Source organism: Garra rufa, chromosome 19 (assembly GCF_049309525.1).
Source record: "Garra rufa chromosome 19, GarRuf1.0, whole genome shotgun sequence".
NCBI lineage: Eukaryota > Metazoa > Chordata > Actinopteri > Cypriniformes > Cyprinidae > Garra > Garra rufa.
This window is the reverse complement of record NC_133379.1, coordinates 5,019,282-5,043,753: the sequence shown is the minus strand read 5'-3', so window position 1 is coordinate 5,043,753 and position 24,472 is coordinate 5,019,282. Positions and strand designations below refer to the sequence as shown.

General features: G+C 35.4%; 2 protein-coding genes across 2 annotated transcripts in view; both read left to right on the top strand.

The window, feature by feature from the left end:
- wwc1 (WW and C2 domain containing 1) overlaps nucleotides 1-8,496 on the top strand; it is a 47,700-nt gene extending 39,204 nt beyond the window's left edge. The window contains exons 20-22 of the mRNA XM_073824635.1: nucleotides 1,753-1,983; nucleotides 3,570-3,688; nucleotides 4,261-8,496. Coding sequence (XP_073680736.1) covers nucleotides 1,753-1,983; nucleotides 3,570-3,688; nucleotides 4,261-4,327 — 417 coding nt within the window. The 3' untranslated portion in view covers nucleotides 4,328-8,496. The remainder of the gene's footprint in view (nucleotides 1-1,752; nucleotides 1,984-3,569; nucleotides 3,689-4,260) is intronic.
- Nucleotides 8,497-14,224: 5,728 nt separating this feature from the next.
- cnot8 (CCR4-NOT transcription complex, subunit 8) lies at nucleotides 14,225-23,477 on the top strand. The gene is made up of 7 exons (XM_073824663.1): nucleotides 14,225-14,325; nucleotides 14,893-15,084; nucleotides 16,712-16,905; nucleotides 18,119-18,280; nucleotides 21,758-21,902; nucleotides 21,989-22,099; nucleotides 22,187-23,477. The coding sequence occupies exons 2-7, from the start codon at nucleotides 14,968-14,970 to the stop codon at nucleotides 22,313-22,315; spliced, it is 858 nt and encodes a 285-aa protein (XP_073680764.1). The 5' UTR covers nucleotides 14,225-14,325; nucleotides 14,893-14,967; the 3' UTR covers nucleotides 22,316-23,477.
- Nucleotides 23,478-24,472: the final 995 nt, after the last annotated feature.

The following is a 24,472-nucleotide window of genomic DNA, read 5'->3' as shown; positions in this document are numbered from 1 at the left end:
TAAACTTGCCATGCATATTTAAACCTTATTTGTTCAGGTTGGTGTCTGAAAGACCTCAGTCATTTTTTAAAAGCTAAAAAAAACATGCTGTATATTCGGTTTGATGCGTCATGGCTTTTGTTATTCTCATGAAAATGCAATATAAACAAAATTGCAACTCAAACATGCCATCCTTCATTTAAAAAAAATACAGCATTAGAGGCTCCAAACATAAAAACTGCAGTTAAGTTAACCTTAACTGCATGTTAGGGTTAGAATCAAATTCCATTTAAGGATTCACTGGATTTTTCTTAGGAAACTGAATGGATTTTACCAACCCTAAAGCCAGACGTTTTCCAGGAGTTTAATATTTAATACTTACATTTTTGTACTGTCTCGAGGTCAGTGTTAATGAAGCACGGTCACACTTAAATAGTCTAGAAAGGTCAGGTTTGCTCTTACTGTGCCTTAGGAGACACATTACATTAAGTCTTTTAAAGACACTAAGATGTTGAAAGTTTGAGTTGATTTGCTTAATGAGGACTGTACAGAGAGCTTCAGTGATTTATAGTGCAGGCTTTAAAATCCACTAAGTTATTTAAAAATGAAGATCACATACCAGTCTACAAATGTGTAAATGGTGTGGTGGTTAAAGATGTAGGCTACTAACTAAGCTTGGATGTTATAGTTAAAAAAATAACAATAATAGAAAGTATTAATAAAACACGTTAGCATATTAGTAAGCATGAAACTATGATGAGTATGATGAACTAGACTGGTTAGTAGGCTGTATAGATTGCTAACAGCCTTCAATGTCTGTTTTGTTAATGTCACATACAAACAAGACAGGTTAGTGTAAATGTTTGTAAAATGATGTAGAACTGCACCTAGCTCTACACTCTTAATTTTTATATGCTGTTTTTTGTGTTATTTATTTTTACTGATTGTTTAATTTTGTGTTTTGGTTTAGTTTTGAATTATAAGAGTCATCATTTGAACCAAATGGCTATTTTTGCCAATCAGTTTCAGATTCTTTGTTTTTAACATTGTTTTTACTAAATGAACACACAGAAGAATGATGCTAAATACTTTTTATTTGAAGTCAAACCAAAATTTAGTCAGACACCTTGCACATTTCTCACATTATCACAGTTTATTTCATTATAGTTTAGAAAATGGTTATAAATTATGACAAGAACAAATTCATCTTGATAATCTCGGATAACTTTGGCAGAAAGGTATATAATGGATTACAACCAAAAATTCAGACAGCTGTTAGTATGACAATATTTACACAACTATCAATACTTTGTTGACCAATTACCAAGCAATGCTTAATTTTGTTCAGTCTGTGGTGTAAAAGGGTGGCATTAGTAACTAAAGAAAAAACACTTAAGTAAAACATAATCGGATGAAAGTGTCTGAATAAGTTTTGGTCCCAAATTTTTATACATTGATTTTACTGGTAGTCCACTGTTTAAAGAATTTTTGGGTATAATATGTCACAGTTTACTTTATTTTGCTATCCTCACTTACATAAATGAAGTATAGTGTCCTGCACCCACTAGTAAAATAAAAAGATATCTGTATTAAGTATTAAGATTTTCAATAATTTCTCAAATACCTTCCCCATATACAATACAGCAATAAACAGCACTGTTTCTTTACATATATTTTTACTAAAACATTTTAAAGCATGTAAAATGCTGTGCAGGGAGTAGTGGTTATTTTTGACAACAACAAGAGAATCACTGTTTTCTCTATCACACACAGCCACAAATGCAGGTCAAAGGTCTGGACGGGCTCCTGCGCACCTCTCTGGATTTGGAGCTGGACTTGCAGGTCACTCGTACACGGCACAGCCGACTGAACGAGGAACTGCGTGTGCTTCGGGAGCTAAAAGAGCAGTTAGAGAGCGCCCGGCAGCAGGGCCAGCACGTCCTTCCCACGTGGGTACAGGAGGACGAACGCTTCCGTCTGCTACTCAAACATACAGAGAGACAGGTGAGTCCCTTTAGATTTCCAGAACAAACAAATCCACTAATGGCCTGTCATTGGACTATCTTAAGCTGGAGACAATACACGGCTAGCTGAAACATTCTAAGACTGACCTCAACATACTTAACGACCGGTTCCACCGACTGTAACAAATTTTAGTCTTTGATAGTCGGAAAGTCACTCCATTACACAACACACTTAACACTGGCGAAATTCTGCTGAAATTTAAAATGCTAAAAAACAAAACAAAAAACATCTAACAAAACCCGCAACATCTACCCGTGCTCCCGCAGCCGCTCGCGTCCCACCAAACACAACTCTGCGGACTGGTGCTTTTATTTGAAACAACGGTACTTTTATTTGAAACCTATTTTACCTATTGAAACATTGAGGTTTGTTTTACTTTTCTTAATTTCTGCCTAATATAACAGAAAACATTAGCTTTTTCTGCTATGTTGATGTTCCTAATAAATGTCACAGCAGTGTGTCTTGAATATGTTTTGCATTAAAGGAATATTCACTTTTTAGACCAAAAATGTACAGATAATTTACTCACCTCCTTGTCATCAAAGATGTTCATGTCTTTCTTTCTTTCTTCAATTGATAAGAAATTATGTTTCTTGAGGAAAACACAAATGCAGTTTAAATGTAGCTTTAAAGGGCTTTAAACAATCCCAGCTGAGGAAGAATGGTCTTATCTAGCGAAACGATCGGTCATTTTCGAAACAAACTCACTATTTATGTAATTTCTAACCTCAAATGCTTGTCTTGTCTATGTCTGCGTGAACTCTGTTTTTTCCAGTTCAAGACAGTTAGGGTATGTCGATAAACTCCCATCTTGTTTTGTTCCCCAACTTCAAAATCACCCTACATCGCTGCACAAAATGAACATGCAAAGATGATTAAACACCCTTTACAAAAAAAAAAAGGTAAAACAGCGATGTTAAACTACGACGATTTTAAAGTTGAAGAAGAAAACAAGATGCTGCTGTCAGTCACCAATATGTGTCCATGGACCACAAAACCTCTCATAAAATTTTTGAATAAATACACTTTCAATTGGTGTATGGTTTGTTAGGATTGGAAAATATTTGGTCGAGATACAACTATTTGAAAATCTGGAATCTAAGGGTGCAAAAAAATCTAAATACTGAGAAAATCACCTTTAAAGTTCTTAGCAATGCATATTACTAATCATAAATTAAGTTTTTGATATATTTACGGTTGGAAATTTGCAAAATATCTTCATGGAACATGATCTTTACTTAATATCCTAATGATTTTTGGCATAAAATCTGTAATTTTGACCCATACAGTGTATTGTTGGCTATTGCTACAAATATACCTGTGCTACTTACTAACTAATTTTGTGGTCCAGGGTCACATATTAAACTTTTTTTTTTTAATTTGTGAAAACGACTGGTTCTTGAATTCTAAGATTATAATTCTTAGTCACACACTTTGCAACTTTTTCCGCAAACCGCAAAAAGTGGCTGAGCCCAATTGGAACAGACCCGTTCCGACCGGACACGATCTGTCGTCTAAACAAATTCCATCCAGAATCTGATTTTGTGTCGCCACTCTCTCTTTAGACCCATGAAGAGCAGCTACAGGAAAAGAGGGTAGAGAAGATGATGCGAGCAGCAGCTAAGGATGTGCACAAGATTCGTGGACAGAGCCTCAAGGAGGTTCCTGGGGTCCAGTCCTTTAGGTGAGCAACTGTTGCTACACTCTTAAAAATAATGGTTCTTTATTGGCATAGATGGTCCCTGGAAGATCCTTGAACATCCATGGCAACTTTCAAATGCAGAAAAGGTTCTTTATAGTGGAAAAAGGTTCTTTAGATGCTCTTCAAAATGGTTCTTTTAAGAGCTGTTCACTGAAAGGTTCTTTTGGCATGCAAAAACACCCCTTTGGAGCCTTTATTTTTTAAGAGTGTACCCTTTCAGACCACTGTTTCTGAACTGATCCTAAACATTATCCTAAGCATAGGTTATTAGAGGACAAATTGCTCTGTTCCAAAATCTACTGAGCTGCAGTGCTGTCTACTGGTTACATAGGCAGCTACCTTCTAAGTCAACATCTTAAACTCAAATGGAAACTCTTTTGATTTGTTCCAATTAAGAGTTCAATCACATCTGGAGTGCATTTTTAAAATGCGCTCTGGGTAGGCAGCACACTACAATTTGGAACAGCTAATATCAAGTCATAACCCTTCTATTGTTTTACATCTGACACCATTCACTTTCAAGCTGTACTTATTGTCTGTTGTATCTCTCATAGAGAGAAGATGGCCTTCTTCACCAGAGCAAAGATAAACATTCCTGACCTACCAGCTGATGATGTATAGAAGATATCCATCTTAACTGCTGTTTCCATGGAGATAAAACTGACATCTGGCGGTATTATGAAGAATGAAGAATGGTGTGACAGGAAAATGTATGTTGGGCAGAAGAAATGTAATTTTAAAACACTGGGTTTTAACTCAAAACTGAAATTGTATAGATCCGTGTTTTTTTTTTTTTTTTAGATAGATTTATTTTTTAATTTCGCCATGTTCTGTTACTAATAAGAGTATGTCGGTATCTGTACTAGGTATTTTACTGGTCATTCAAAAACACCAGTTCGTCTTGGAAACAAGTGTGAAACATACTGCTCTGCTAATTGGGCAGAACTGCTTACTGTAACTCTTGAAGATGTGAATACAGATACTTACGGTACTACTTCTGTTCATAGCACAAGGGTTCAGGACAAAATGAACAGGCATAAATCCTGCTATTCCAGTCACGTCCCTCTGAAACAAGCACATCTGTCCACATTTATGTTCAACAGTTCAACAGGAGTTTTTTTTTTTTTAGCAAATGTGTAAACGGTTACAGATGTTAGCAAGCATGAATCTAAAGCATGAGTTAACTAGACCGGTTAGTAGACTAAATTGATTGCTAACAGTTCTCCATGTTCGTTTTGTTAATTGCACATGCAAAGAAGACACATTAGTGCAAATATTCGTAAAAAGATGTAGAAACTGCACTTAGTTCCACAGACTCTCAGGTAGAATTTCAGATAGTTCATGCACTTTAATAGAAAAAGGCATCAATATAGAGAATAAAGCAGAAAAAGCACATTGTGAACGCTAAGATCGTACTATCCCGTATACTAGCTCTTGTTGCATCTTTAGAAAACTTTAAGCGTCTTTTTAGGTTTTAATTAACTTCCAGTTTTAGTTCCTGCAGTGGCATGTTCTAATAGTGTTTCATTTCTACTGGTTAGAATCTCTTCTAATCGATAAACACCCTTCTCATCCCTCAACATTTTAGCTTTAGATTACAAACACAGCTTTGTATGTGACTAAAAAGCTACTGGAACCAAATGGTAGCATCATTTCATTTATGTCAAAGCCAGTTTCTGCCTCTCTCAAAGCTTATTTGAATTGCTACCTACCAGTACTAGAGGAGTATTTGGTGTGTTGAATCTCACAAAACGTATCATATTTCACCCCATAAACAAAAGAAAAATAGGAAATTCTATTTTAAAATCAGTAAAATGATTTGTAATGTAAGATTATTTTGATGACAATTAAGCACATTTTCCATAAAAATAATTATTGAGAGAAGATGGCCTTTTTCACCAGGGCAAAGATAAACATTCCTGACCTACCAGCTGATGATGTGTAGAAGATATCCATACTAACTGCTGTTTCCATGGAGATAAAACTGACATCTGGCGGTATTATGAAGAATAAGATTATTTTGATGAGAATTAAGCACATTTTCCATAAATTTGAAGAAAAGACTCTGCACTTTGCCACTGCAAAAATTTGTATGTCGTTTCCAGCCAAAATATCTAAAAATTCTTAAATTAAGGATTTTCTAGACAAGTAAAAAAAAAATTTTTAGTTAAAATAAAATTTTCTAGTTAAAATTAAATGCGTTTTTGCTTAGAACAAGCAAAAAAATCGTATTTCGAACAGAAAATATTTTTTTTACCCCATTGCCCCATTGTTTCAAGCAAAAACGCGCCTAATTTTGACTTGTTTTTTTTTTTCTGAAAACGACTAGTTTTTGCTCGTCTAGAAAAAAAATTTTTTTAGATATTTTGTCTGGAAACAAAAAATCAAAGTAAGAAAAGCTTTTTTGTATTTTAGCATTACTGTAATGAGAATGGTTTATTTTTCTCTCTCATTACTATTTTTGTAATTAAAAAAAAGTAAAATTCAATAAAGTAAATACTGTTATAATGTATAACTGCAGTTGATATAATTTCTTATAAAAATACATAAATTGTAAAAACATTATAATTTACATATTTATATAGACTAAAATAATACAAATATAAGTCATGAAACAATCAATATAATTTTAATTGTAATTGTAATTTCTTATTTTTCATATTTTGAATTTGGAGAAAAATATGACCTGGACCAATTTTGTGAGATTGGCCTATTTATAAAGAACAGTGTTGAAATTTGGAACTGTTTAATTGCTGCGGCAAAAAAAAAAACGTCAACACATCTAAGGCACTGAAAGCTGTGAAGGCACGCAGTTTATAATTCCCATCTCTCCCTGTAAACACTTAATAATGTATCGCACGCCACTGCAGAGATCCGTTTGTGTAACATTTGGAGACTCCTCATACGGAGGGAGTCACTGGTGATTTGCATTTTGTAAATGAGCGCTCCCTCTATGCTAATCTAATATTGAATTTCACTAAACTCTACATGCAAAATGTTCAGTTTAATCAGTTTTTTGAAGTATCTTGATAATAGATGACTATGAATGTTTCTACCATGTCATTCAAACCCCTTTTGAACAATAGCTTTGCATCACAGGCCAAGATGTTAGTCTGAATGTAGCACTTTAAAAAAGCCCCAATTGATACGACCCTTTATTTGATGCAAACTTTACATAGATGTTGGCCTATTTTAACCATTGCTATTACCAGCCCAATTTCATGGATTTTGCTCACATTACGTGAAATCTTTGGTTGATCTCTATCGTATTAGCCTGAGATGTAGTTCATGAGTCGTGCTCTAGACATCTTTGTTTTGCATTCGCTCAGTTCCCCCCACCGGTACGCTTTCCCACGTACAATTATGTTCTTAATGAGATGTGCTTCATTATGTCTTTGTTCCTCAAGGAAATATTGAATGTACTGTCCTTGGTTCAACCTAAGAGCAATTAATATGTCATTGGAATTTTAAAAGCAATATTTGAACACATTATATTGCAGAAATGTACCCGTATGGACTAAACGGGCTGTGATATGCTCCAAAATGATATCACAATGTGTGACACTAGTGTGAAGTCTGGTACGGATGGTCCAGCAGCCCATCTTCATCTGCAATGCACATATGAATGTGGCCTAGTCTCTTGCTACACCTAGTGGCGTGCAGACAGAACTGAATTTGTACTATCACTCTTGTTATGAAAACCTAATTTCTTCTCCTTTGTAATTTTGCCTAAAATTGGTTTAGGAGATGGAGATCGCACATTTATTTTTTGGCGGCGCATTATAAGCAACATATAAGACCCAACTGAAATGCTTTCCCAAAGCTTTTAGCCAAATATCTAATTCAAATAGATGCATGATATAGCTTTCACTTTAAAGCCATTGTACTTGGTTGTTTAACTCAGTTTTTTAGAGTACAAACATTTCTCTGTCTTTGTTTCTCTTCTTTAATGTATTATTTAGCAGATTAGACCCAGTTAAGACAGTACACTGCCAAACAGACTACATCCCAGCTCTCTCTCTCAAGTTTGTTGTGGTGCTGCGTGATGTGCGTTTTCTCAAATTGGCATTTTTAATTAAGGTACTTTTTTATTTTTGTTTTTACCAGAGCTTTTTAGATTTACAGTTTTTACGAATTTATGCCTATCTGAATGTGAGAGAAACAATAGGTCCCCTTTAAATTTATACTGTTTGAAACACTATAGTTTGTCTCATTCTGAGAGTACTCGAACAATGTCTTATGTTTTAACTGGTCGTACAGTATCTACCGTTCACAGTATGTGTTGGAGAGAGTTGTCTTGATTGATTAGGTGCTCTTCAACTATCAATTCTGAGGTTCATAAGGACATAATATTTGGCTTTTTTATTTTTTGGTTAGACGCTTGGTCTAACCATGCATAAATCATGTAACACTTGCTCAAAATAATCACAAGGAAACATGAAATGCTGTCAGTATCTGATGCTGGTAGTTATGAATGATTCATTTGTTTATTGTTCACAGTAGGACTTTTGTTTAGAAAACTCCAGTGCATTTAATTTTTTTTTAAATCTTGTATTAATGATGAAAAAAGAACCTGATCTGAACACAGAGATGGTTTGAGAAGTACAGCTTGTATTTATTGCACTTTTGTGATTTGGGTGTGCTGTCTTTCTTTTTCTTGTGAGACTTCTGAAAGCTGTGAATTTTATCATCGACACTGTACTGTCAACCAGAATTGTAAATATATCACCAGCACAATAGTATGTTTTGTAGTTTCACAACAAATATAAAAAAAAATCCTCTTCTAATCTTTATAATGTTTTGTGTGTTTGTATTTGTACCATCATGTTCCTGAAACTATTCCAACTATTATGTACAGTTACTTAAAGTAATATCTTTAAAAAATTTCAGCAAATTCCATTTATGCCATTTATCTATAAAAACATGTATCTACAGTTGAAGTCAAAAGTTTACGTACACCTTGCAGAATCTGAAAAATGTTAATGATTTTACAAAAATTAGTTTTTTATTTAGTACCGACCTCATTAATTTCACATCAAATAGTTGAATTTATAAACAAGATCCCATTCAAAAGTTTACATACCCTTGATTTCTAATACTGTATAGTTACCTGAATGATCCACAGCTGCTTTTTTTAGTGATAGTTGAGTCTCTTGTTTGTCCTAAACAGTTAAACTGCCTGCTGTTCTTCAGAAGAATACTTCAGGTTCCACAAATTATTTGATTTTTCAGCATTTTTGTGTATTTGAACCCTTTCCAACAATGACTATGATTTTGAGATCCATCTTTTCACACTGAGGACGACTCTTTTCATTTAGTTCTGCCCTACAGATACAGATACAGAAAAGTTCAGGACAAACAAAGGACTAAAGCACTAAAAAAACAACAACAAAATGGCTGTGGATCATTCAGGTAACAACATAGTATTATGAATCAAGGGTATGTAAACTTTTGAATGGGGTCATTTTTATAAATTCAACTATTATTTTCTCTTGTGGCCACTACAAATCTTTTATGTGAAATATCTTAATTAGGTCAGTACTAAAAAAAATGCATTTTGTATGATACCTCCTATTTTTGTAAAATAATTAACATTTTGCAGATTCTATTTAGTAGTTAGTAACGTAATCCAGTACACTACACATTTTAGGTAATGTAATCAGACTACTTTTAGATTACTTTTGTCTCAATTATTGCATTGATTTAAATAGGATAATCTTGTACTACAGTGCCCTCCACTAATATTGGCCCCCCTGGTAAATAAGAGCAAAGGTGACTGTGAAAATAAATCTGCATTGTTTATCCTTTAGACCTTTAATTTGAAAAATTCACAAAATTCTAACCTTTTCTTTAAGTAAAATGATGGAAACTCAGGGGGAAATCTCATTATGAAATAAATGTTTTTCTCTAGTTCACGTTGGCCACAATTATTGGCACCCCTAGAAATTTGTCTAAGTGAAATATCTCTAAAGTATATTCCCATTAATATTACAATTTTTTTTAGCACACCAGGGTGGCTAGGAGTATAAAAGTGTCCAGTCATGACTTTCTGTTCCACAGGATTATAAATATGAGGAACACAGAGGCCAATTCCCTTAATCATCCATCACAAGAAGTAAAACTAAAGAATGTAGTTCTGATGTGCAGAACAAGTTTGTTGAGCTTCACAAAATAGAAAGTGGCTGTAAGAAAAGAGCTAAAGCACTGAAAATCTCCATTCCCCCCATCAGGGCAATAATTAAGAAGTTCCAAACAACTAAAGATGTTACAAATATGCCTAGAAGAGGACGTGTGTCTATATCATCCTAATGCACAATAAGGAGGAGAGTTCAAGTGGCCAAAGACTCTCCAAGGATCACAGCTGAAGAATTGCAGAGAATTGTTGAGTCCTGGGGTCAGAAAGCCTAAAATAAAATGATCAAACAGCCCCTACATAACCACATGTTGTTCCAGATGGTTTCAAGAAAAATCCTCCTGGCTCACCCAAAAATAAACTCCAGCATATTCACTTGTCAGACATGACTGGAACTTCAAATAAGACTGGCTTCTATGGTCAGATTAAACTAAAAATGAGCTTTTTGGCAGCTAACCCTCCAGATGGTTTTGGTGCAGACAGGGATAAAAAAGTACCCCATGTCCACGGTTAAAAATACTGGGTCTTTAATGTTGTGGGCTTATTTTTCTGCCGGAGGTCCTGAACATCTTGTTTAGATACATGGCTTCATTCTATCAAATACCAGCAGATAAAAAATCAAAACCTGACCGCCTCTGTTGGGAATCTTATAATGGGCCATGGTTGCATCTTCCAGCAGAACGATGATCCAAAACAAACATCAAAATCAACACAAAAATTGCGTCACTGAGCACAGAATGAATCTTCTACCATGGCCTTCCCAGTTCCCAGTTCCCTGACCTGAACCCTGTATAGAAACTGAAGAGAAGAAGCACCAACATGAAGCTGGGAAGAGAGAGATTCTGGAGAATCTACAGATATTCTGTATGAAGGAATGGTCTTTGATCTCTTGTTAGGTGTTCTCCAAACTCATTAGACATTGTTGGAGAAAACTCAGAACTGTTATCTTGGGAAAAGGACATTGCAATAATTGGGTGCCAATAATAGTGGCCAACGTGAACTAGAGAAAAACATTTATTTCATAATGAGATTTCCCTCCCATGTTCTATTGATTCACTTCAATGACAGGTTAGAATTTTGAGAATTTTTTGAATGAAAGATTAAAATGATAAATTATGCAGATTTATTTTTTTACATCCACCTTTGCTCATATTTACCAAGGGTGCCAATATTAGTGGAGGGTACTGTATATTGGTATAAAAATACAAAGAAAAATGTATTCCATTCATTGTTTTTAACAACATGCAGTGTATTAAAAGTGCATTAAACTTTATATTATGTCAAGGTTTCCCAAACTAGGGTTTGTGATTGTAGTGAAAAGCTAATAATGAATTAAGTCATAAAAATCTTAAAATAAAATGTAATTATTAAATCAATCAGAATGAAACACTAAAAAAAGAAACACTGTATTTGTTTACCTGCATGTCATGTGACCATAACTAACATCAGGGGCCCGTTTCAGAAAGGAGGTTAAGTGAAAACTAGTATGTCAACCCTGAAATAAGGGAAACTCTGGGTTTTCCATTTCAGAATGGGAGGTTTATCAAACCTGAGAAAGCGGGTAAGTCAAGCCTGTTTCTGAAAGAGAGGTAACTTATACTCAGAGTCAGTTACCTTGGTAACTTACTCTGTGAACCAAACCTGGTCAGGAGCAGGTTTTCTTCTGTAAACCCAGAGTTTCTTTCGGTCTCCTCCCCCTTTTTAAAGTGTAAGTGATGTTTAAATACATCATTCATTCATTTATGCTCCAAAAATGCTTTTCTTAGTGAGTGTTTTGGAATGTAAATTTAGTGCATTTTATTTAAAATAAGAAAAATAATCTTAATGCAAATGGAAACAAGATTATTTTTCTTACCCAATTGGCAGATAATATGCAAAATAAGAAAACAATTTAAAAGATTAAATAAACACCTTATGTACACTGTAAAATAAAAATTGAAATAAAGTGCAAAAACAGTAATTTTACAGAGATTTTCATTAAAGGTTTTACAGGAAAAAACACACGTTATTTTACAGCTTTTTCCTTGATTCAATTAGGATATATTACTTTAATTCTATGGTTTTTGTTTGGCAGCCATAGCTGCCAGTCATTTGACCATTTTTTTTACAGTGTAAAACCCTTATTTGACAGATTTTACCTAGATTATTACAGTGAAAGCACTAAATGTTCTACAGAGAAACACTGTTATTTTACAAATCATTACAATAAAAAAAAAACCTTCAATAAAGTGTCAAAGCATGCTCAAGGTGAAAAATGAAGTTTTATTTAAAAGACAAAATACAAAGTCTGCACAAATGCCATATAAAATTTACATTTTACATTTTTAGCTACATTTTTGTTGTTGTTGTTAAGAATATAATATATATTATATTTAGCACAATTACATTTAAAATACTTTGATGATGAAGAACATGGAACAGTCAGACTGTTTAATTAAATATATATTCCACTTAAGACAACTTCACTTCCAGAGAAAATATTTCCAGATAATTCACTCACCCCCATGGAATCCAAGATGTGCATGTCTTTCTTTCTGCAAGTCAAAAAGAAATTAAAGTTTTTGAGGAAAACATTCAATTTTTTCTCCATATAGTGGACTTCAATGAGAGCTAATGGGTTGAAGGTTCAAATTTCAGTTTCAATACAGCTTTCATACAGCTTTTCAAGGGCTTTACAAGTTTCCAGTGACCCTTATTCCTTGGCTGGGATCATGTAGAGTCCTTTGAAGCTGCATTGAAACTGAAATTTGGCCTGTTGGCTGTTGACATTTTTCTTAGAAATGCATCTTGATTTAAGAATCTTTGCATTTTTTTAAAATTGGAAACAACAAGACGATAACACTTAGTAGAAAAGCATTTTTTAGGTGCATTGATTTATTGCACATATTTTCATAATGCAGACACTGTCAAAGTGACAAAAACGGCATGTCCTTTCATACATAAGATTATTATTTTTTATATAGTATATATATAACCACCACCACAGCCATCTTTTTTTCCTAAATGCACAAATGCAACTTTTATTCTTTTTCATATTGGATTTTAATATTCTTCCAGTACTTCCATCTCCTCTTCATCTGAGCCTTCTTGCTGTTGGCTGAATAGGCGTCAAATGTTCATTTAATTACTCTAATTAAGAAATGCATCTGTTTGGATTAGAGAACATTTAATTATGTGAAAAGAGCATTAGCCTATGTGGAAAAAGCTGCTGCAAATTGAAATAGACCCAGAATTATATTTTAATGTCAAATATTAGTAAAATCATGTAGCCTACACCCATGAACCCTTTATGCTTAAAGCTTTACCTGGTTGAATTATGTTTTTATACTTCATGTTTAGCTGTTTCATTCTTCTTATTATTTTTTATTTTATTTTATTTATTTTATTTTTTTGCCTGTGGGATACCATGAAAATTAATAGTTCAGTAACTTACCATTCTGCCAGTTTTTACCTTTGATATTCTAATTATTAATAATTAAATTATTATATTCTTAATAATTATTAAGAATTAAAGTTAAGCATTGGCTCGAAGTATGCAGAGGTCTTTTTGGCGGGAGCTGTTGCCATGGTGAATCATAATTTCGGAGCTCCATTGATCAGGGCTTTTCAAAGTCATGGTGCAAGCACTAAACTCAGAGTAAACCAACTCAGAGTGGATTGAACTAACTTAGTTCAGCTGTTCTGAAACCAAAAACTCAGAGTTTCCCATCTCAGGGTAAGTCAATTCAGAGTTCAAGTTTAAACTCAGAGTTGGTTGAACCTCCTTATTGAAACAGGCCCCTGGGCTACTTCAAGTAAATATATTAGGTAAAAGAGGATTAGATGAGAAAAAAGTTTGTGAATTTTTGCATTTTAATGTGTTTGAAAGACAAAAGCCTTCTAATGACATAACAATACATGGTTACCCTACAGAGTGATAATTCAAATAAAAAATAATGTTTTCATCAGTAGTTGATGCAATGTTGAAACACTTCTTAAACCTGAAATGATTTTTGTAAATCCATTAGTCAAATGCTGATGACTTTATAAATGCATATAAGCAGTAGGCTATTTTTAGAAACTTTTCAAAGTTGAAAAAGAGGAATACAGGAGAATCAATACATTATGAATAATTTAATGTTATTGTGTAAATAACATGTAACCATGAAATCAATAGAAAAGTAACTGTAGTCTGATTACGAGTATTTTAAAATGTAATTGAATCTAATTACAAGCATTTAATTTTTTGGAATCTGATTACATAATTCAGATTAAATTTTATCAGTCACTACCCAGCTCTATAAGTAATTTAATGACACTGGCTTGTGCGTTGGTTTCTTCTCCATTCTGCTCCAATGATTGAAAGGCTTTAGTTTTGGCGGCTGTTTTCCCACAATCCCGCAGGACCGGAAGCAGCGCGCTGTGTGTGTGTGTGTTTAGAGTCGCTGCTAGCTGTCTAGTTGTACAGCGGCTTTACATCTACATTTCACAACTATACTCCTGCCAGGTAAGCAGTCATCTGAAACTTTGCTTTTTGTTATATAATATTTGTTTAGTAGCGTTTCATAGTCTCGCTGTAATGCAAATATTTTCTGTTAATATGTTTGGCGACAGCAAAGAAACATGCTACAATTTGAAGCTAATATCAAACACATCCAAACAAAATCATGGTTAAATTGCTGTTATATCACATCAGCGACTTCTTTTGTGAACAGTTAAAATGTTTCATCAAATTAGTTAATGTCCGCTTATATTGGAAATTCATTAGAAGATACTTGGGTAGAGTTAACCTTAAGTTGAATTATTATTCATAAACGTTTAGTTAATATGTGTTAGTATTTTAGTATTTCCACTATTATTAGCGTTACATTTAGTATAAATGCCTATATAGACTCGAACCTAAGCTAATGCTAGTTATTTGTTTGGGTCTGGAAACGTGCATGTTAATTTTAAATTGATATTCAGCAGTATTTCATTATTATTCAGTTGTATTTCTAGTTCAAAAGTAAATTAAATAATATTTCGCTGATTCAAACCTCATTATCCTAATTGCTCTTTCTTTTTCTAATTGCAGAGTTTCTTTTGCCTGTGAGAGCTTCAGGATTGCTGGGATAGTTACTTGATCAGTTCCTCAGCCTTCATCATCATCATGCCAGCCGCACTTGCAGATACCAGTCAGATTATCTGTGAGGTCTGGGCCAGCAATGTGGAGGAGGAGATGAGGAAGATAAGACAGATAATTCAAAATTACAACTACATTGCCATGGTGTGTGCACCTGTGTTGATCTTTCTGTCTGCTAATAACATTAGAAAAAGTTCTTTAATAATCAAATTGACAATTTAAACCGTGTTATAGGTCAAATAGCATATATTTGTTAATCTGCACTGCTGGTCAAAAGCTTAAAATAACAAAAATTTTAAGTGTTTTTGAAAAAAGTTATGCTCACCAAGGCATTTATTTGCATTTGTTTGATCAGAAATGGATTAAATAAAAGTAATGGTGTGAAACTAAATTTTTCAGAATTTTTGGCAGCCATTACTTATGTTTTACTTTTATGTTTTTCTACTTCTACATTGTCTTAACTTTTTTTTATAAATTCTTTTATAAATTCCCAGACTGTTGCAGTTTAATGTGTCCTTACGGAAAAAAGTGTCTGTTGTACTAACTTACCCCAAATCACCATAAATATTTTCTAAAGGGATAATTTGACACCAAAGTAATGGCTGCTAAAAATGTTTGCTGCCTTTAATATGTATTAAAATAGATGTTCTTGTAAATGAGCAGTTCGTAATCCTGTGGCCATTTATTCAAAAAGTTTAATCTGGATCAGAACGGTTTGGGTTTGTAAATCTCACATTTTCCCTATCCAGGATCGGGCAATCCATCTTTCTTTTGTGCTGTTTTTTTTTTTTTCAAAGCAAAATTGGATATGATCACCGTGATCCAGATGCACACTTTTTCAGATTTCCAAATCTAGATTACTAGTGCTCTACGGAGTTTCTAAAAGGAACATTGTGATGAGAAAAAAAGGCCAGTGATTTGCATTCTAGTTTTGCATTGCATTTACACAAATAACTACTACTGATTGGTCGGTCTCTGACAATTGTGCCAATGTAGTTTACAATCAGTGTTTAAAAAACAAAAACAAAAAAACTTTAATATTTTTGTTTGATATTGACAGCTGTTTGGGTATTTGGGGATAAATTGCATGTTAAAATGTTTTTGGACCAGTTTTAAAGATTTATTACATTTGTTTCTGAAATCCACCCTTCTGCTGGGATCAGAATAATCTTTTTTTTTTTTTTTTTTGATCAAAAGTGTCCCAATCTTACTAAAATGTTTTGAACAACACAAACTGAGGATTTAATCCAGATCATAATTAGGTTTTTGATTTATTTTTTTTCTTTTGAGCAACCCATTTTCAAGATTTGATCCAATCTGATGGCCAAAATTCAATCAGATTACTTTTAAACAACTGGCCCCTGGTCCTTGCAAACCTTTCACACTTCTGTAGTGTGATGACACTGCAGGAAGTGGTGCAGTGCAAATCCATGTTCTTAAGTGAAGTAAAGCCAATTTCCCATATGCAGGGACTAGAGAGCAGTGAATATGTGGTATGTAGGATGATATGAGTCAGGTGCATTAAACGAGAGATGTTCAAAATATGGGAGGGTGGTCACGGGAACCAGGATTAAGAACTGCTGTTTTAAACAATTCACAATTTGACTTTTTTAAACTGTATTTTTGATAAGTAAATGCAGTCTTGGTGAGCAAAGGGGGCTTCTTTGAAATACATAAGTCCTTTATAAATGGTTTACCAAAAACATGTGCTGCGTATTTATGCTTTGCACAATCTGATTTATACTTGTATGTTTTTTTATCTGTATGTCAGGACACAGAGTTTCCCGGTGTGGTGGTTCGTCCCATTGGAGAGTTCCGTAGTACTGTTGACTACCAGTACCAGCTCCTAAGGTGCAATGTGGACCTTTTAAAAATCATCCAGCTGGGCTTGACGTTTATGAATGAAGATGGAGACTACCCACCCGGAACCACAACATGGCAGTTTAACTTCAAGTTCAATCTAACGTAGGTGTCCGACATTACTTGCTCTTCCTTTGCTTATTCCAGTATAGAGGGTTCCAGTTACCTCGATGCATGGCCATAATGGTGATACTTGGATGTAAACAACTTAATTTTTATTACTGAAAATGTTATTGTGCCAATTTATGCTGTCTAAACCACAGAAATAAATGTGTGGAAGCTGCTAAATCATATGTGACTTTGGCCCACAAAACCAGTCATAAGGGTCAGTTTTTTTTTTTTTAAATTGAGATTTATACATATAAATCTGAATAAATAATTTGAAAATCTGCAATCCGAGGGAGCAAAAATTCTGAATATTGAGAAAATAGTCCAGAAAAAAGTTGTCCAAATGAAGTTCTTAGCAATGCATATTACCAATCAAAAGTTAAGTTTTGATATATTAATGGTAGGAAAATTACAAAATATCTTTATGGAACATGATCTTAACTTATTATCCTAATTTTTGACATAAAAGAAAAATCGATAATTTTGACCCATACAATGTATTTTTGGCTATTGCTACAAATATACCTGTGCTACTTAAGACTAGGGGTGGAAATCTTCAGGCACTTCACGATCCGATTCGATTCAGATTCTGGGAGTCACGATATGATTCCAAAACTATTCTTGATCTACATTTTTTCCCCAATTAATTCTTCTGCTGTTCCGATACATCTTTACAACTTTACATTTTAACAACATGTAAAATTGCAGTTTCTATGCTTTATGACAGTGGCAGCTTTAACAGGCTGCATTCAAACTAATGCACAGATCTATTTCAATATATCAGATGTTTTGTCCTGCTCTGAAAACATAACTCACTGTGAGTACATCCATTTTGTATACATTTTTGAAAATGGAAGTGCATTTAACCGCAGCCGTAATCAAGCTTTGGGGTGAACCACAAACGCCTTTTGTTGTTCAGACAGTTTTTTACAATTGATTTTTAACTTTTGGCAGTCTATAGTACTCCAAATGTTTTTCCTGGTCTGACCAATTAGTACAGCCCAAAACATGACAATAATTAACGATTTTTAGCAGCAATAATTAGCAACGTATGGAAGTTTTGCTCAGTTCTGTGGCATTGTTTATGTTCAGTGCCGCCAATATGGCCGATTAATGACGCATCGTGAAACCACTGTATTTTTAGATTTAGCCTTTGCCAGTAATACTGCTAGTAGTAATGGTGGGTATTGTTTGGCCCTGTATTTTGCAGAGAAGACATGTACTCCCAGGATTCCATAGATCTCCTCCAGAACTCTGGGCTACAGTTTAAGAAGCACGAGGAGGAAGGCATCGACACACTCTACTTCGCAGAGCTCCTGATGACATCAGGCCTTGTGCTTTGTGAAAATGTCAAGTGGCTCTCTTTCCACAGGTAACAAATAGATTAAATGAATCATTGGTCCAGATCAATTAATTTATCAAACATGCAATTTATACACATAACTACTTGAATACACCTCCTCTGTGGATGATGTTTTTAGTTTCTAAACTTTGAGAGCATAAATTAGAAAAAAATCAGGGTGGTGAAACTCCTGATGTTATAATGGAGTGATTTTATACTAGAGAGAGAAACTGAAAGGAAATTAAAGGATTACTCCACTTCCAAAAAAAAGATTTTTCTTGATAATTTAATTTACACACCCCCATGTCATCCAAGATGTTATTCTCTTTCTTTCTTCAGTCCCAAAGAAAGTAAGTTTTTTTGAGGAAAACATTCCAGGATTTTCCTCCATATGGTGGACTTCAATGGTGCTTAACGGATTGAAGGTTAAAAACGCAGCTTTAAAGGATTAGTTCACTTTCATAAAGAAAATTGACAGTTTATATAATTTTTTTTAACCTCAAATGCTCGTCATGTGTAGCTTTGCCACGTGCATGCATTCTCTGTGCAGGTCGAAAAACGAGCATTTGTGGTTAAAAACTGTATGAATGCCAATTATTATTATTATTTTTTTTATTTTTTTAAGAAAATGACAGCTCGTTTCGCTAGATTAGACCCTTATTTCTTGGCTGGGATCCTGTAGACCCCTTTGAAGCTGCATTGAAACTGCATTTTTAACCTTTAATCCGTTGAGCACTAAACTATCAGGAATTTTTTATTCTGGAAGTGGAGAAATTCTTTAAGGTAAACAGTTTCAGGATTTTTCTCCATATAGTGAACTTCAGTGGGAATCAGCGGATTGAAAGTCCAAATTGCAGTTTCAGTGCAGCTTCAAAGGGCTCTACACGATCCCAGCCGAGGAATATCTAGTCTTATCTAGTGAAACTTGTGGTCATTTTCTGAAAAAAAAAAAAAAAATTAATATACTTTTAACCACGAATGCTCTTCTTGCACTAGCTCTGTGTCCACGACTTCATGCAAAACATAGTCACGTTGGAAAGGTCACTTGTGACTTAGAGGAAAAAATCCAACCCAGTGTTTGCAAAGCGAACATGCAAAGAAAGTCAAACACCTTTTACAAAAACATGTAAAACAATGATGTTGGGTGATTTTGCAAGTAGGAGGAGAGAATGAAATAGTTTTTCGCCCTATCCTACCTTTTTGATCTAAAGTACACATACAAAGAACTAACCACGTGTGACCTTTCCAACGTGATTACGTAATGTGTGAAGTCGTAGACGTGCATCGCAGAGCTAGTGCAAGACAAACGTTTGTGGTTAAACCCGCTGATCCCCAATGAAGTCCACTGCATGGAGAAAAAATCCTGGAATTTCCTTAACCTTAATTTCTTTTCAACTAAATAAAGACATGAACCTCTTGGTTGACATGGGGGTGATTAAATTATCAGGAAATTTTAATTCAGGAGAGAACTTGATGCTGTGCTTCTTGTTTACTTGTAGCTTATCCATGTTTTGTGCATGAAATCTGCACAGACGCAGACAAAAAATGTTATATGTTCAATGATTTTAGCTCTTCAAACTATTTCAAACAAAAGCTTTTTTTTCCCACTGTTTAGACAAATATTTTTGGCTTTCTGCTGGTATGTGCAGTGAGTTAACTTAAACCTGATGCAAAATCTGTGTAGGGAAATCCAAGTGTATTAATTATAAATGCTAAGTCTAAACAAATGTATTTAATGGCAAACTAAATATACCAGTGTGTTGAAAGAAGTGCACTATACAAATAAACTTGGGCTCATGCACCTCTCTTAGTCCACATAAATCCATATATTTTTACAGTTGCTTAATACAGTACCTCACGAGTACACCTCTCACATTTCAGCAACCATTTTCGTATATCTTCTCAAAACTGTAGAAATTAACCTTGGATATATTTTAGAGTAGTCAATGTGCAGCTTGTATAGCAGTATAGATTTACTGTCCTCTGAAAATAACTCAACATACAGCCATTATTGTCAAAATAGCTGGCAACAAAAGTGAGTACACCCTAAGTGATAACAGCAGTATGTTGTTTAACCATGCAAAGCCACATGTCCTATTAATCATGTTTGATTTTGTCTGTTGACAGGACCATACAAAGTTGTGTATCTTGTATTAGAGCAGTTCAAATTAGGTGCTTTAAGTACAATTCTCTCATACTGACCACTGGATGGCACCTCATGGCAAAGAACTTTCTGAGGATTTGAGAGTTAGAATTGTTGCTCTCCACAAAGATGGCCAAGGCTATTAGAGGTTGTACACACTGAAACTGAGTTATACCACAGTGGTCAGGGTCATACAGAGGTTTTCCAAGATAGGTTCCATTCAGAAAAGGCCTTGCAAGGGTCGATCAACGAAGTTGAGCACTTGTTCTGTGTGTCAGGTGCAGAAACCCTTCAAAAAACAGACGCATGAGTGCTGCCAGCATTGCACACTGCAACAAGTCGGTTTGCATAGGCATTGTTCCAGAAGGGAGCCTCATCTGAAGCTGGCTCACAAGAAAGCCCGCAAACAGTTTGGTGTAGACAACCTGTCCAAGAGCAGGAATTACTGGAACCATGTCCTGTGGTCTGATGAGACTATAAGATAAACTTGTTTGGCTCAGATGTTGTCCAGCATGTGTGGCGATGCCCTGGTGAGGAGTACCAAGAAAATTGTTTCTTGTCTACAGTCAAGCATGGTGGTGGTAGCATCATGGTCTGGGACTGCATGAGTGCTGCTGGTACTGGGGAGCTGCAGTTCATTGAGGGAAACATGGATTCCATTATGCACTGTACATTCTGAAGCCGAACATGATGCCTTCCCTCCAGAAAGTAGGCAGAACGGCAGTTTTCCAACATGATATTGATCCCAAACACACCACCAAGATGACAACTGCCTTGCTAAGGAAGCTGAAGGTGATGGGGTGGCCAAGAATGTTTGCGGACCTGAACACTATTGAGCACCTGTGGGGCATCCTCAAGCGGAAGGGGGAGAACCACCCTCTGTCTAACATCCAGCAGCTCTGTGAGGAGTGGAAGAGGATCCCAGCAACAACCTGTGCAGCTCTGGTCAATTCCATGCCCAGTATGATTAAGGCAGTGCCAGATAACAATGGTGCTAACACAGTATATTGACACTTTGGACAAGTTCACTTATGGTGTACTCACTTTTGTTGCCAGCTATTTTGACAATAATGGCTGTATGTTGAGTAATTCTCAGGGGACAATAAATCTATACTGCTATACAAGCTGCACATTGACTACTCTAAAATATATCCAAGTTTTATTTCTATAGTAGATATAGTGAGAAGATACACTAAAATGTTTGCTGAAATATGAGGGGTGTACTCGCTTTTGTGACATACTGTATAAGTCAGCGTATTTCAGATAATAAACATGACTTGTATTCTTAAAAATATGGTGTATGTTGAATGGCACATCTATTGTGTTCTAAAAAGGTTTTCATGCATTTTCTCTGTCCTTACTAGTGGGTATGATTTTGGTTACCTGGTGAAGCTGCTCACAGATTCTCGGCTACCAGAAGAGGAACATGAATTCTTTCAGATTTTAAACCTTTTCTTCCCAGCCATTTATGACGTCAAATATCTTATGAAGAGCTGCAAAAACCTTAAGGTATGAAAAATACTATAACCTGGCGTGTACAGATGTTATCTACTTTTATTGTTTTAAAACAAATCAGTGATTTTTGCTGTGTTTAGGGTGGGCTTCAGGAGGTGGCAGACCAGCTGGAGCTAAAAAGGATCGGCAGGCAGCATCAGGCTGGCTCAGACTCGCTACTCACTGGAATGGCTTTCTTCCGCATGAAAGAGGTTAATATTGACCAGATGAGACCATTGGTTAAAAAATAGGATTATAGCTGATCAGTCCTTCATTTTGCTTTCCTGTTTTGTCTTTAGTTGTTTTTTGAAGACAACATTGATGATGCCAAGTACTGTGGGCGGCTATATGGTCTGGGATCCGGTTCCACTCAAAATCAGAACGGAATCTCCAACTCCTCGCAGGAGGAAACCAACAACAAGCACTGACCAAAATCTAGTGGATGACACACTTGTTTTTATCCCACCCAGCAGATATTGTTCTTTCCTGTTCTTTACATCGATGATTTCAAATGATTCATGCAATCTAAAGGGACATTGGGAACTGCAAACAAGCTAATTCAGATTCTGTTCTGCTCTGTAGTCCATGACATTGCAACGTTTCAGGACTCCAGATGTGATTCTATTCCTCCCATCAGCTGAAAATTTAAAATTTTATCTTGTTTTACAGTATTAAAAACACCATTGTTTTAAGCATGGGACCAGCGCTTGTGTATCTTACGGCATACAAGACTCACGGCATTTTAATATGCTCAGTCCTTTTTAGAAATGTTTTGATATTTTCTAGAAAGGTTCAAGAATTATTCATTACTGAGACAAGAGGAAATGCCCTGGTACACTATTGGTACACATGACTGTGGGGTTATGTTTTTAAAATATGCCAGCATGTATGTAAATTAAAATCTGAACTTTCAAAAGAAACTGCTATCTTTTAGCATTTTTCTGTAAGGAATACATTTTAGATTCAGGTTTGGGGTGTCTTTGGGAACACGAGTCCACTGGTCCTATGTAACAGTTTTAAATGTGTTCGTCTCACAATCTTGACTGTTTGTGGTACGTGTTTTTATTGTATCTGTTGTCGAGGCAGTTATGTATTAAAATGTTTTCTATTGCCACAATAGTCTCATGTCTACTTACAAGGCATGTGTTCTGAGAACTGGAATTTTTTTTCCAGCTTTTAAAGTCAACAAGAAGTGGAAATTTACCTTTTTGTTATATGTATTCATCTGTGCTTTTGGGCTTTTAATAATATATATATATATTTTTTATGAGCTCATAATTCTTCATGAAACATATGCTGGACTTTTCAGATTATTTAGTTTAATTAAACCCTGCCTGTTTCTTATGAACAACTAAGCTCACATTAACATCTGCCAATCGACAACTATTTTTTTATTATTTTTTATTGAAACATACCATAATATGGTGAAAAATGATCTGTTGCTTTTGTGACTTTACGCATCACACAACATGTACAATTTTTGAATCATAATATTAAAATAAAATAGTATATATAAAACTGGGGTTTGTATGTTAAAAATGATAAAATACAAAAAGTGTAAAATTAAAACAATTAAAAATAAAGACTAAATATTTTGTTCCTTATCAATAATTCACTCGTACTACTGTTATAAGACGCTATGTGGGAAAAACTAAATTTTCCTCAGAGACTTGAGCATTTTTCAATAACGCCAGTGTAACTCCACAGTAGAGGATGGATACCCGAGCCGAGCCCGACGGAACCCGACGGGTCGGGCCGGGTTCGGACAGATATTTAGAAAGGATGCTCGGGTTCGGGTCGGGCTCGGTCACCTCAGCGCGATAGTGCGCCCGTGTTATAACGGCGCTTTTTGCCCAGTGTGCACTGATGCTCTCATCTGTTGACATTTCCGAACGCTTTTTTTTACAGTGGCTTAATAAAAGCGGGCTTTCCACACAAAAAAGTGCATGTGTCATTAGTATGAGTAAAAAGAGATTTTAACTGTGTCGGGCTGGGATCGGGCTCGGACATAAATATCTTAATGCTTGTCGGGCTCGGGTCGGGTTCGGTTACTGCTCTGTCGGACTCGGGCCGGGCTCGGACAGAAAAATGCGGCCCGATCCGCACTCTACTCCACAGCCATTGGTTTGTGCAGTGAATAAAAACAGATGAACCAATGTGATGAAGCCTGTTAGAAGGGGCGGGGCTAGCGGGCTATATAAGCGGGCATTCCGCCGTAGGGCGACTTTCTTCGCTGATCTACGAGACTCGAAGCCGTTCTCATTCTGACCCAGTTGAAGGACGAGCTAATATCTCACAGATCCTTCCTCCTCAGCCACCTGGATTGCCTGAGACTCAGGGTCAATTTTGCCAAGAGTGCACTGTCTCCCAGCCAACGGATATTGTTCCGGAGAACAGTTCAATGGTGTCCTATATAAACCGCCAGGGCGATCTCTCCTCGTGGCACTTCTTCACTCTGCTGAAGCGCCTTTTGGAATGGGCTCAACTTAATTTGCATTTTCTAAGAGCAACGCATGTACCAGGCAGGCAAAACAAAGGTGCAGATATGCTGTCTTGGAGCAATGTCCCCACAGAGGAGTGGATGC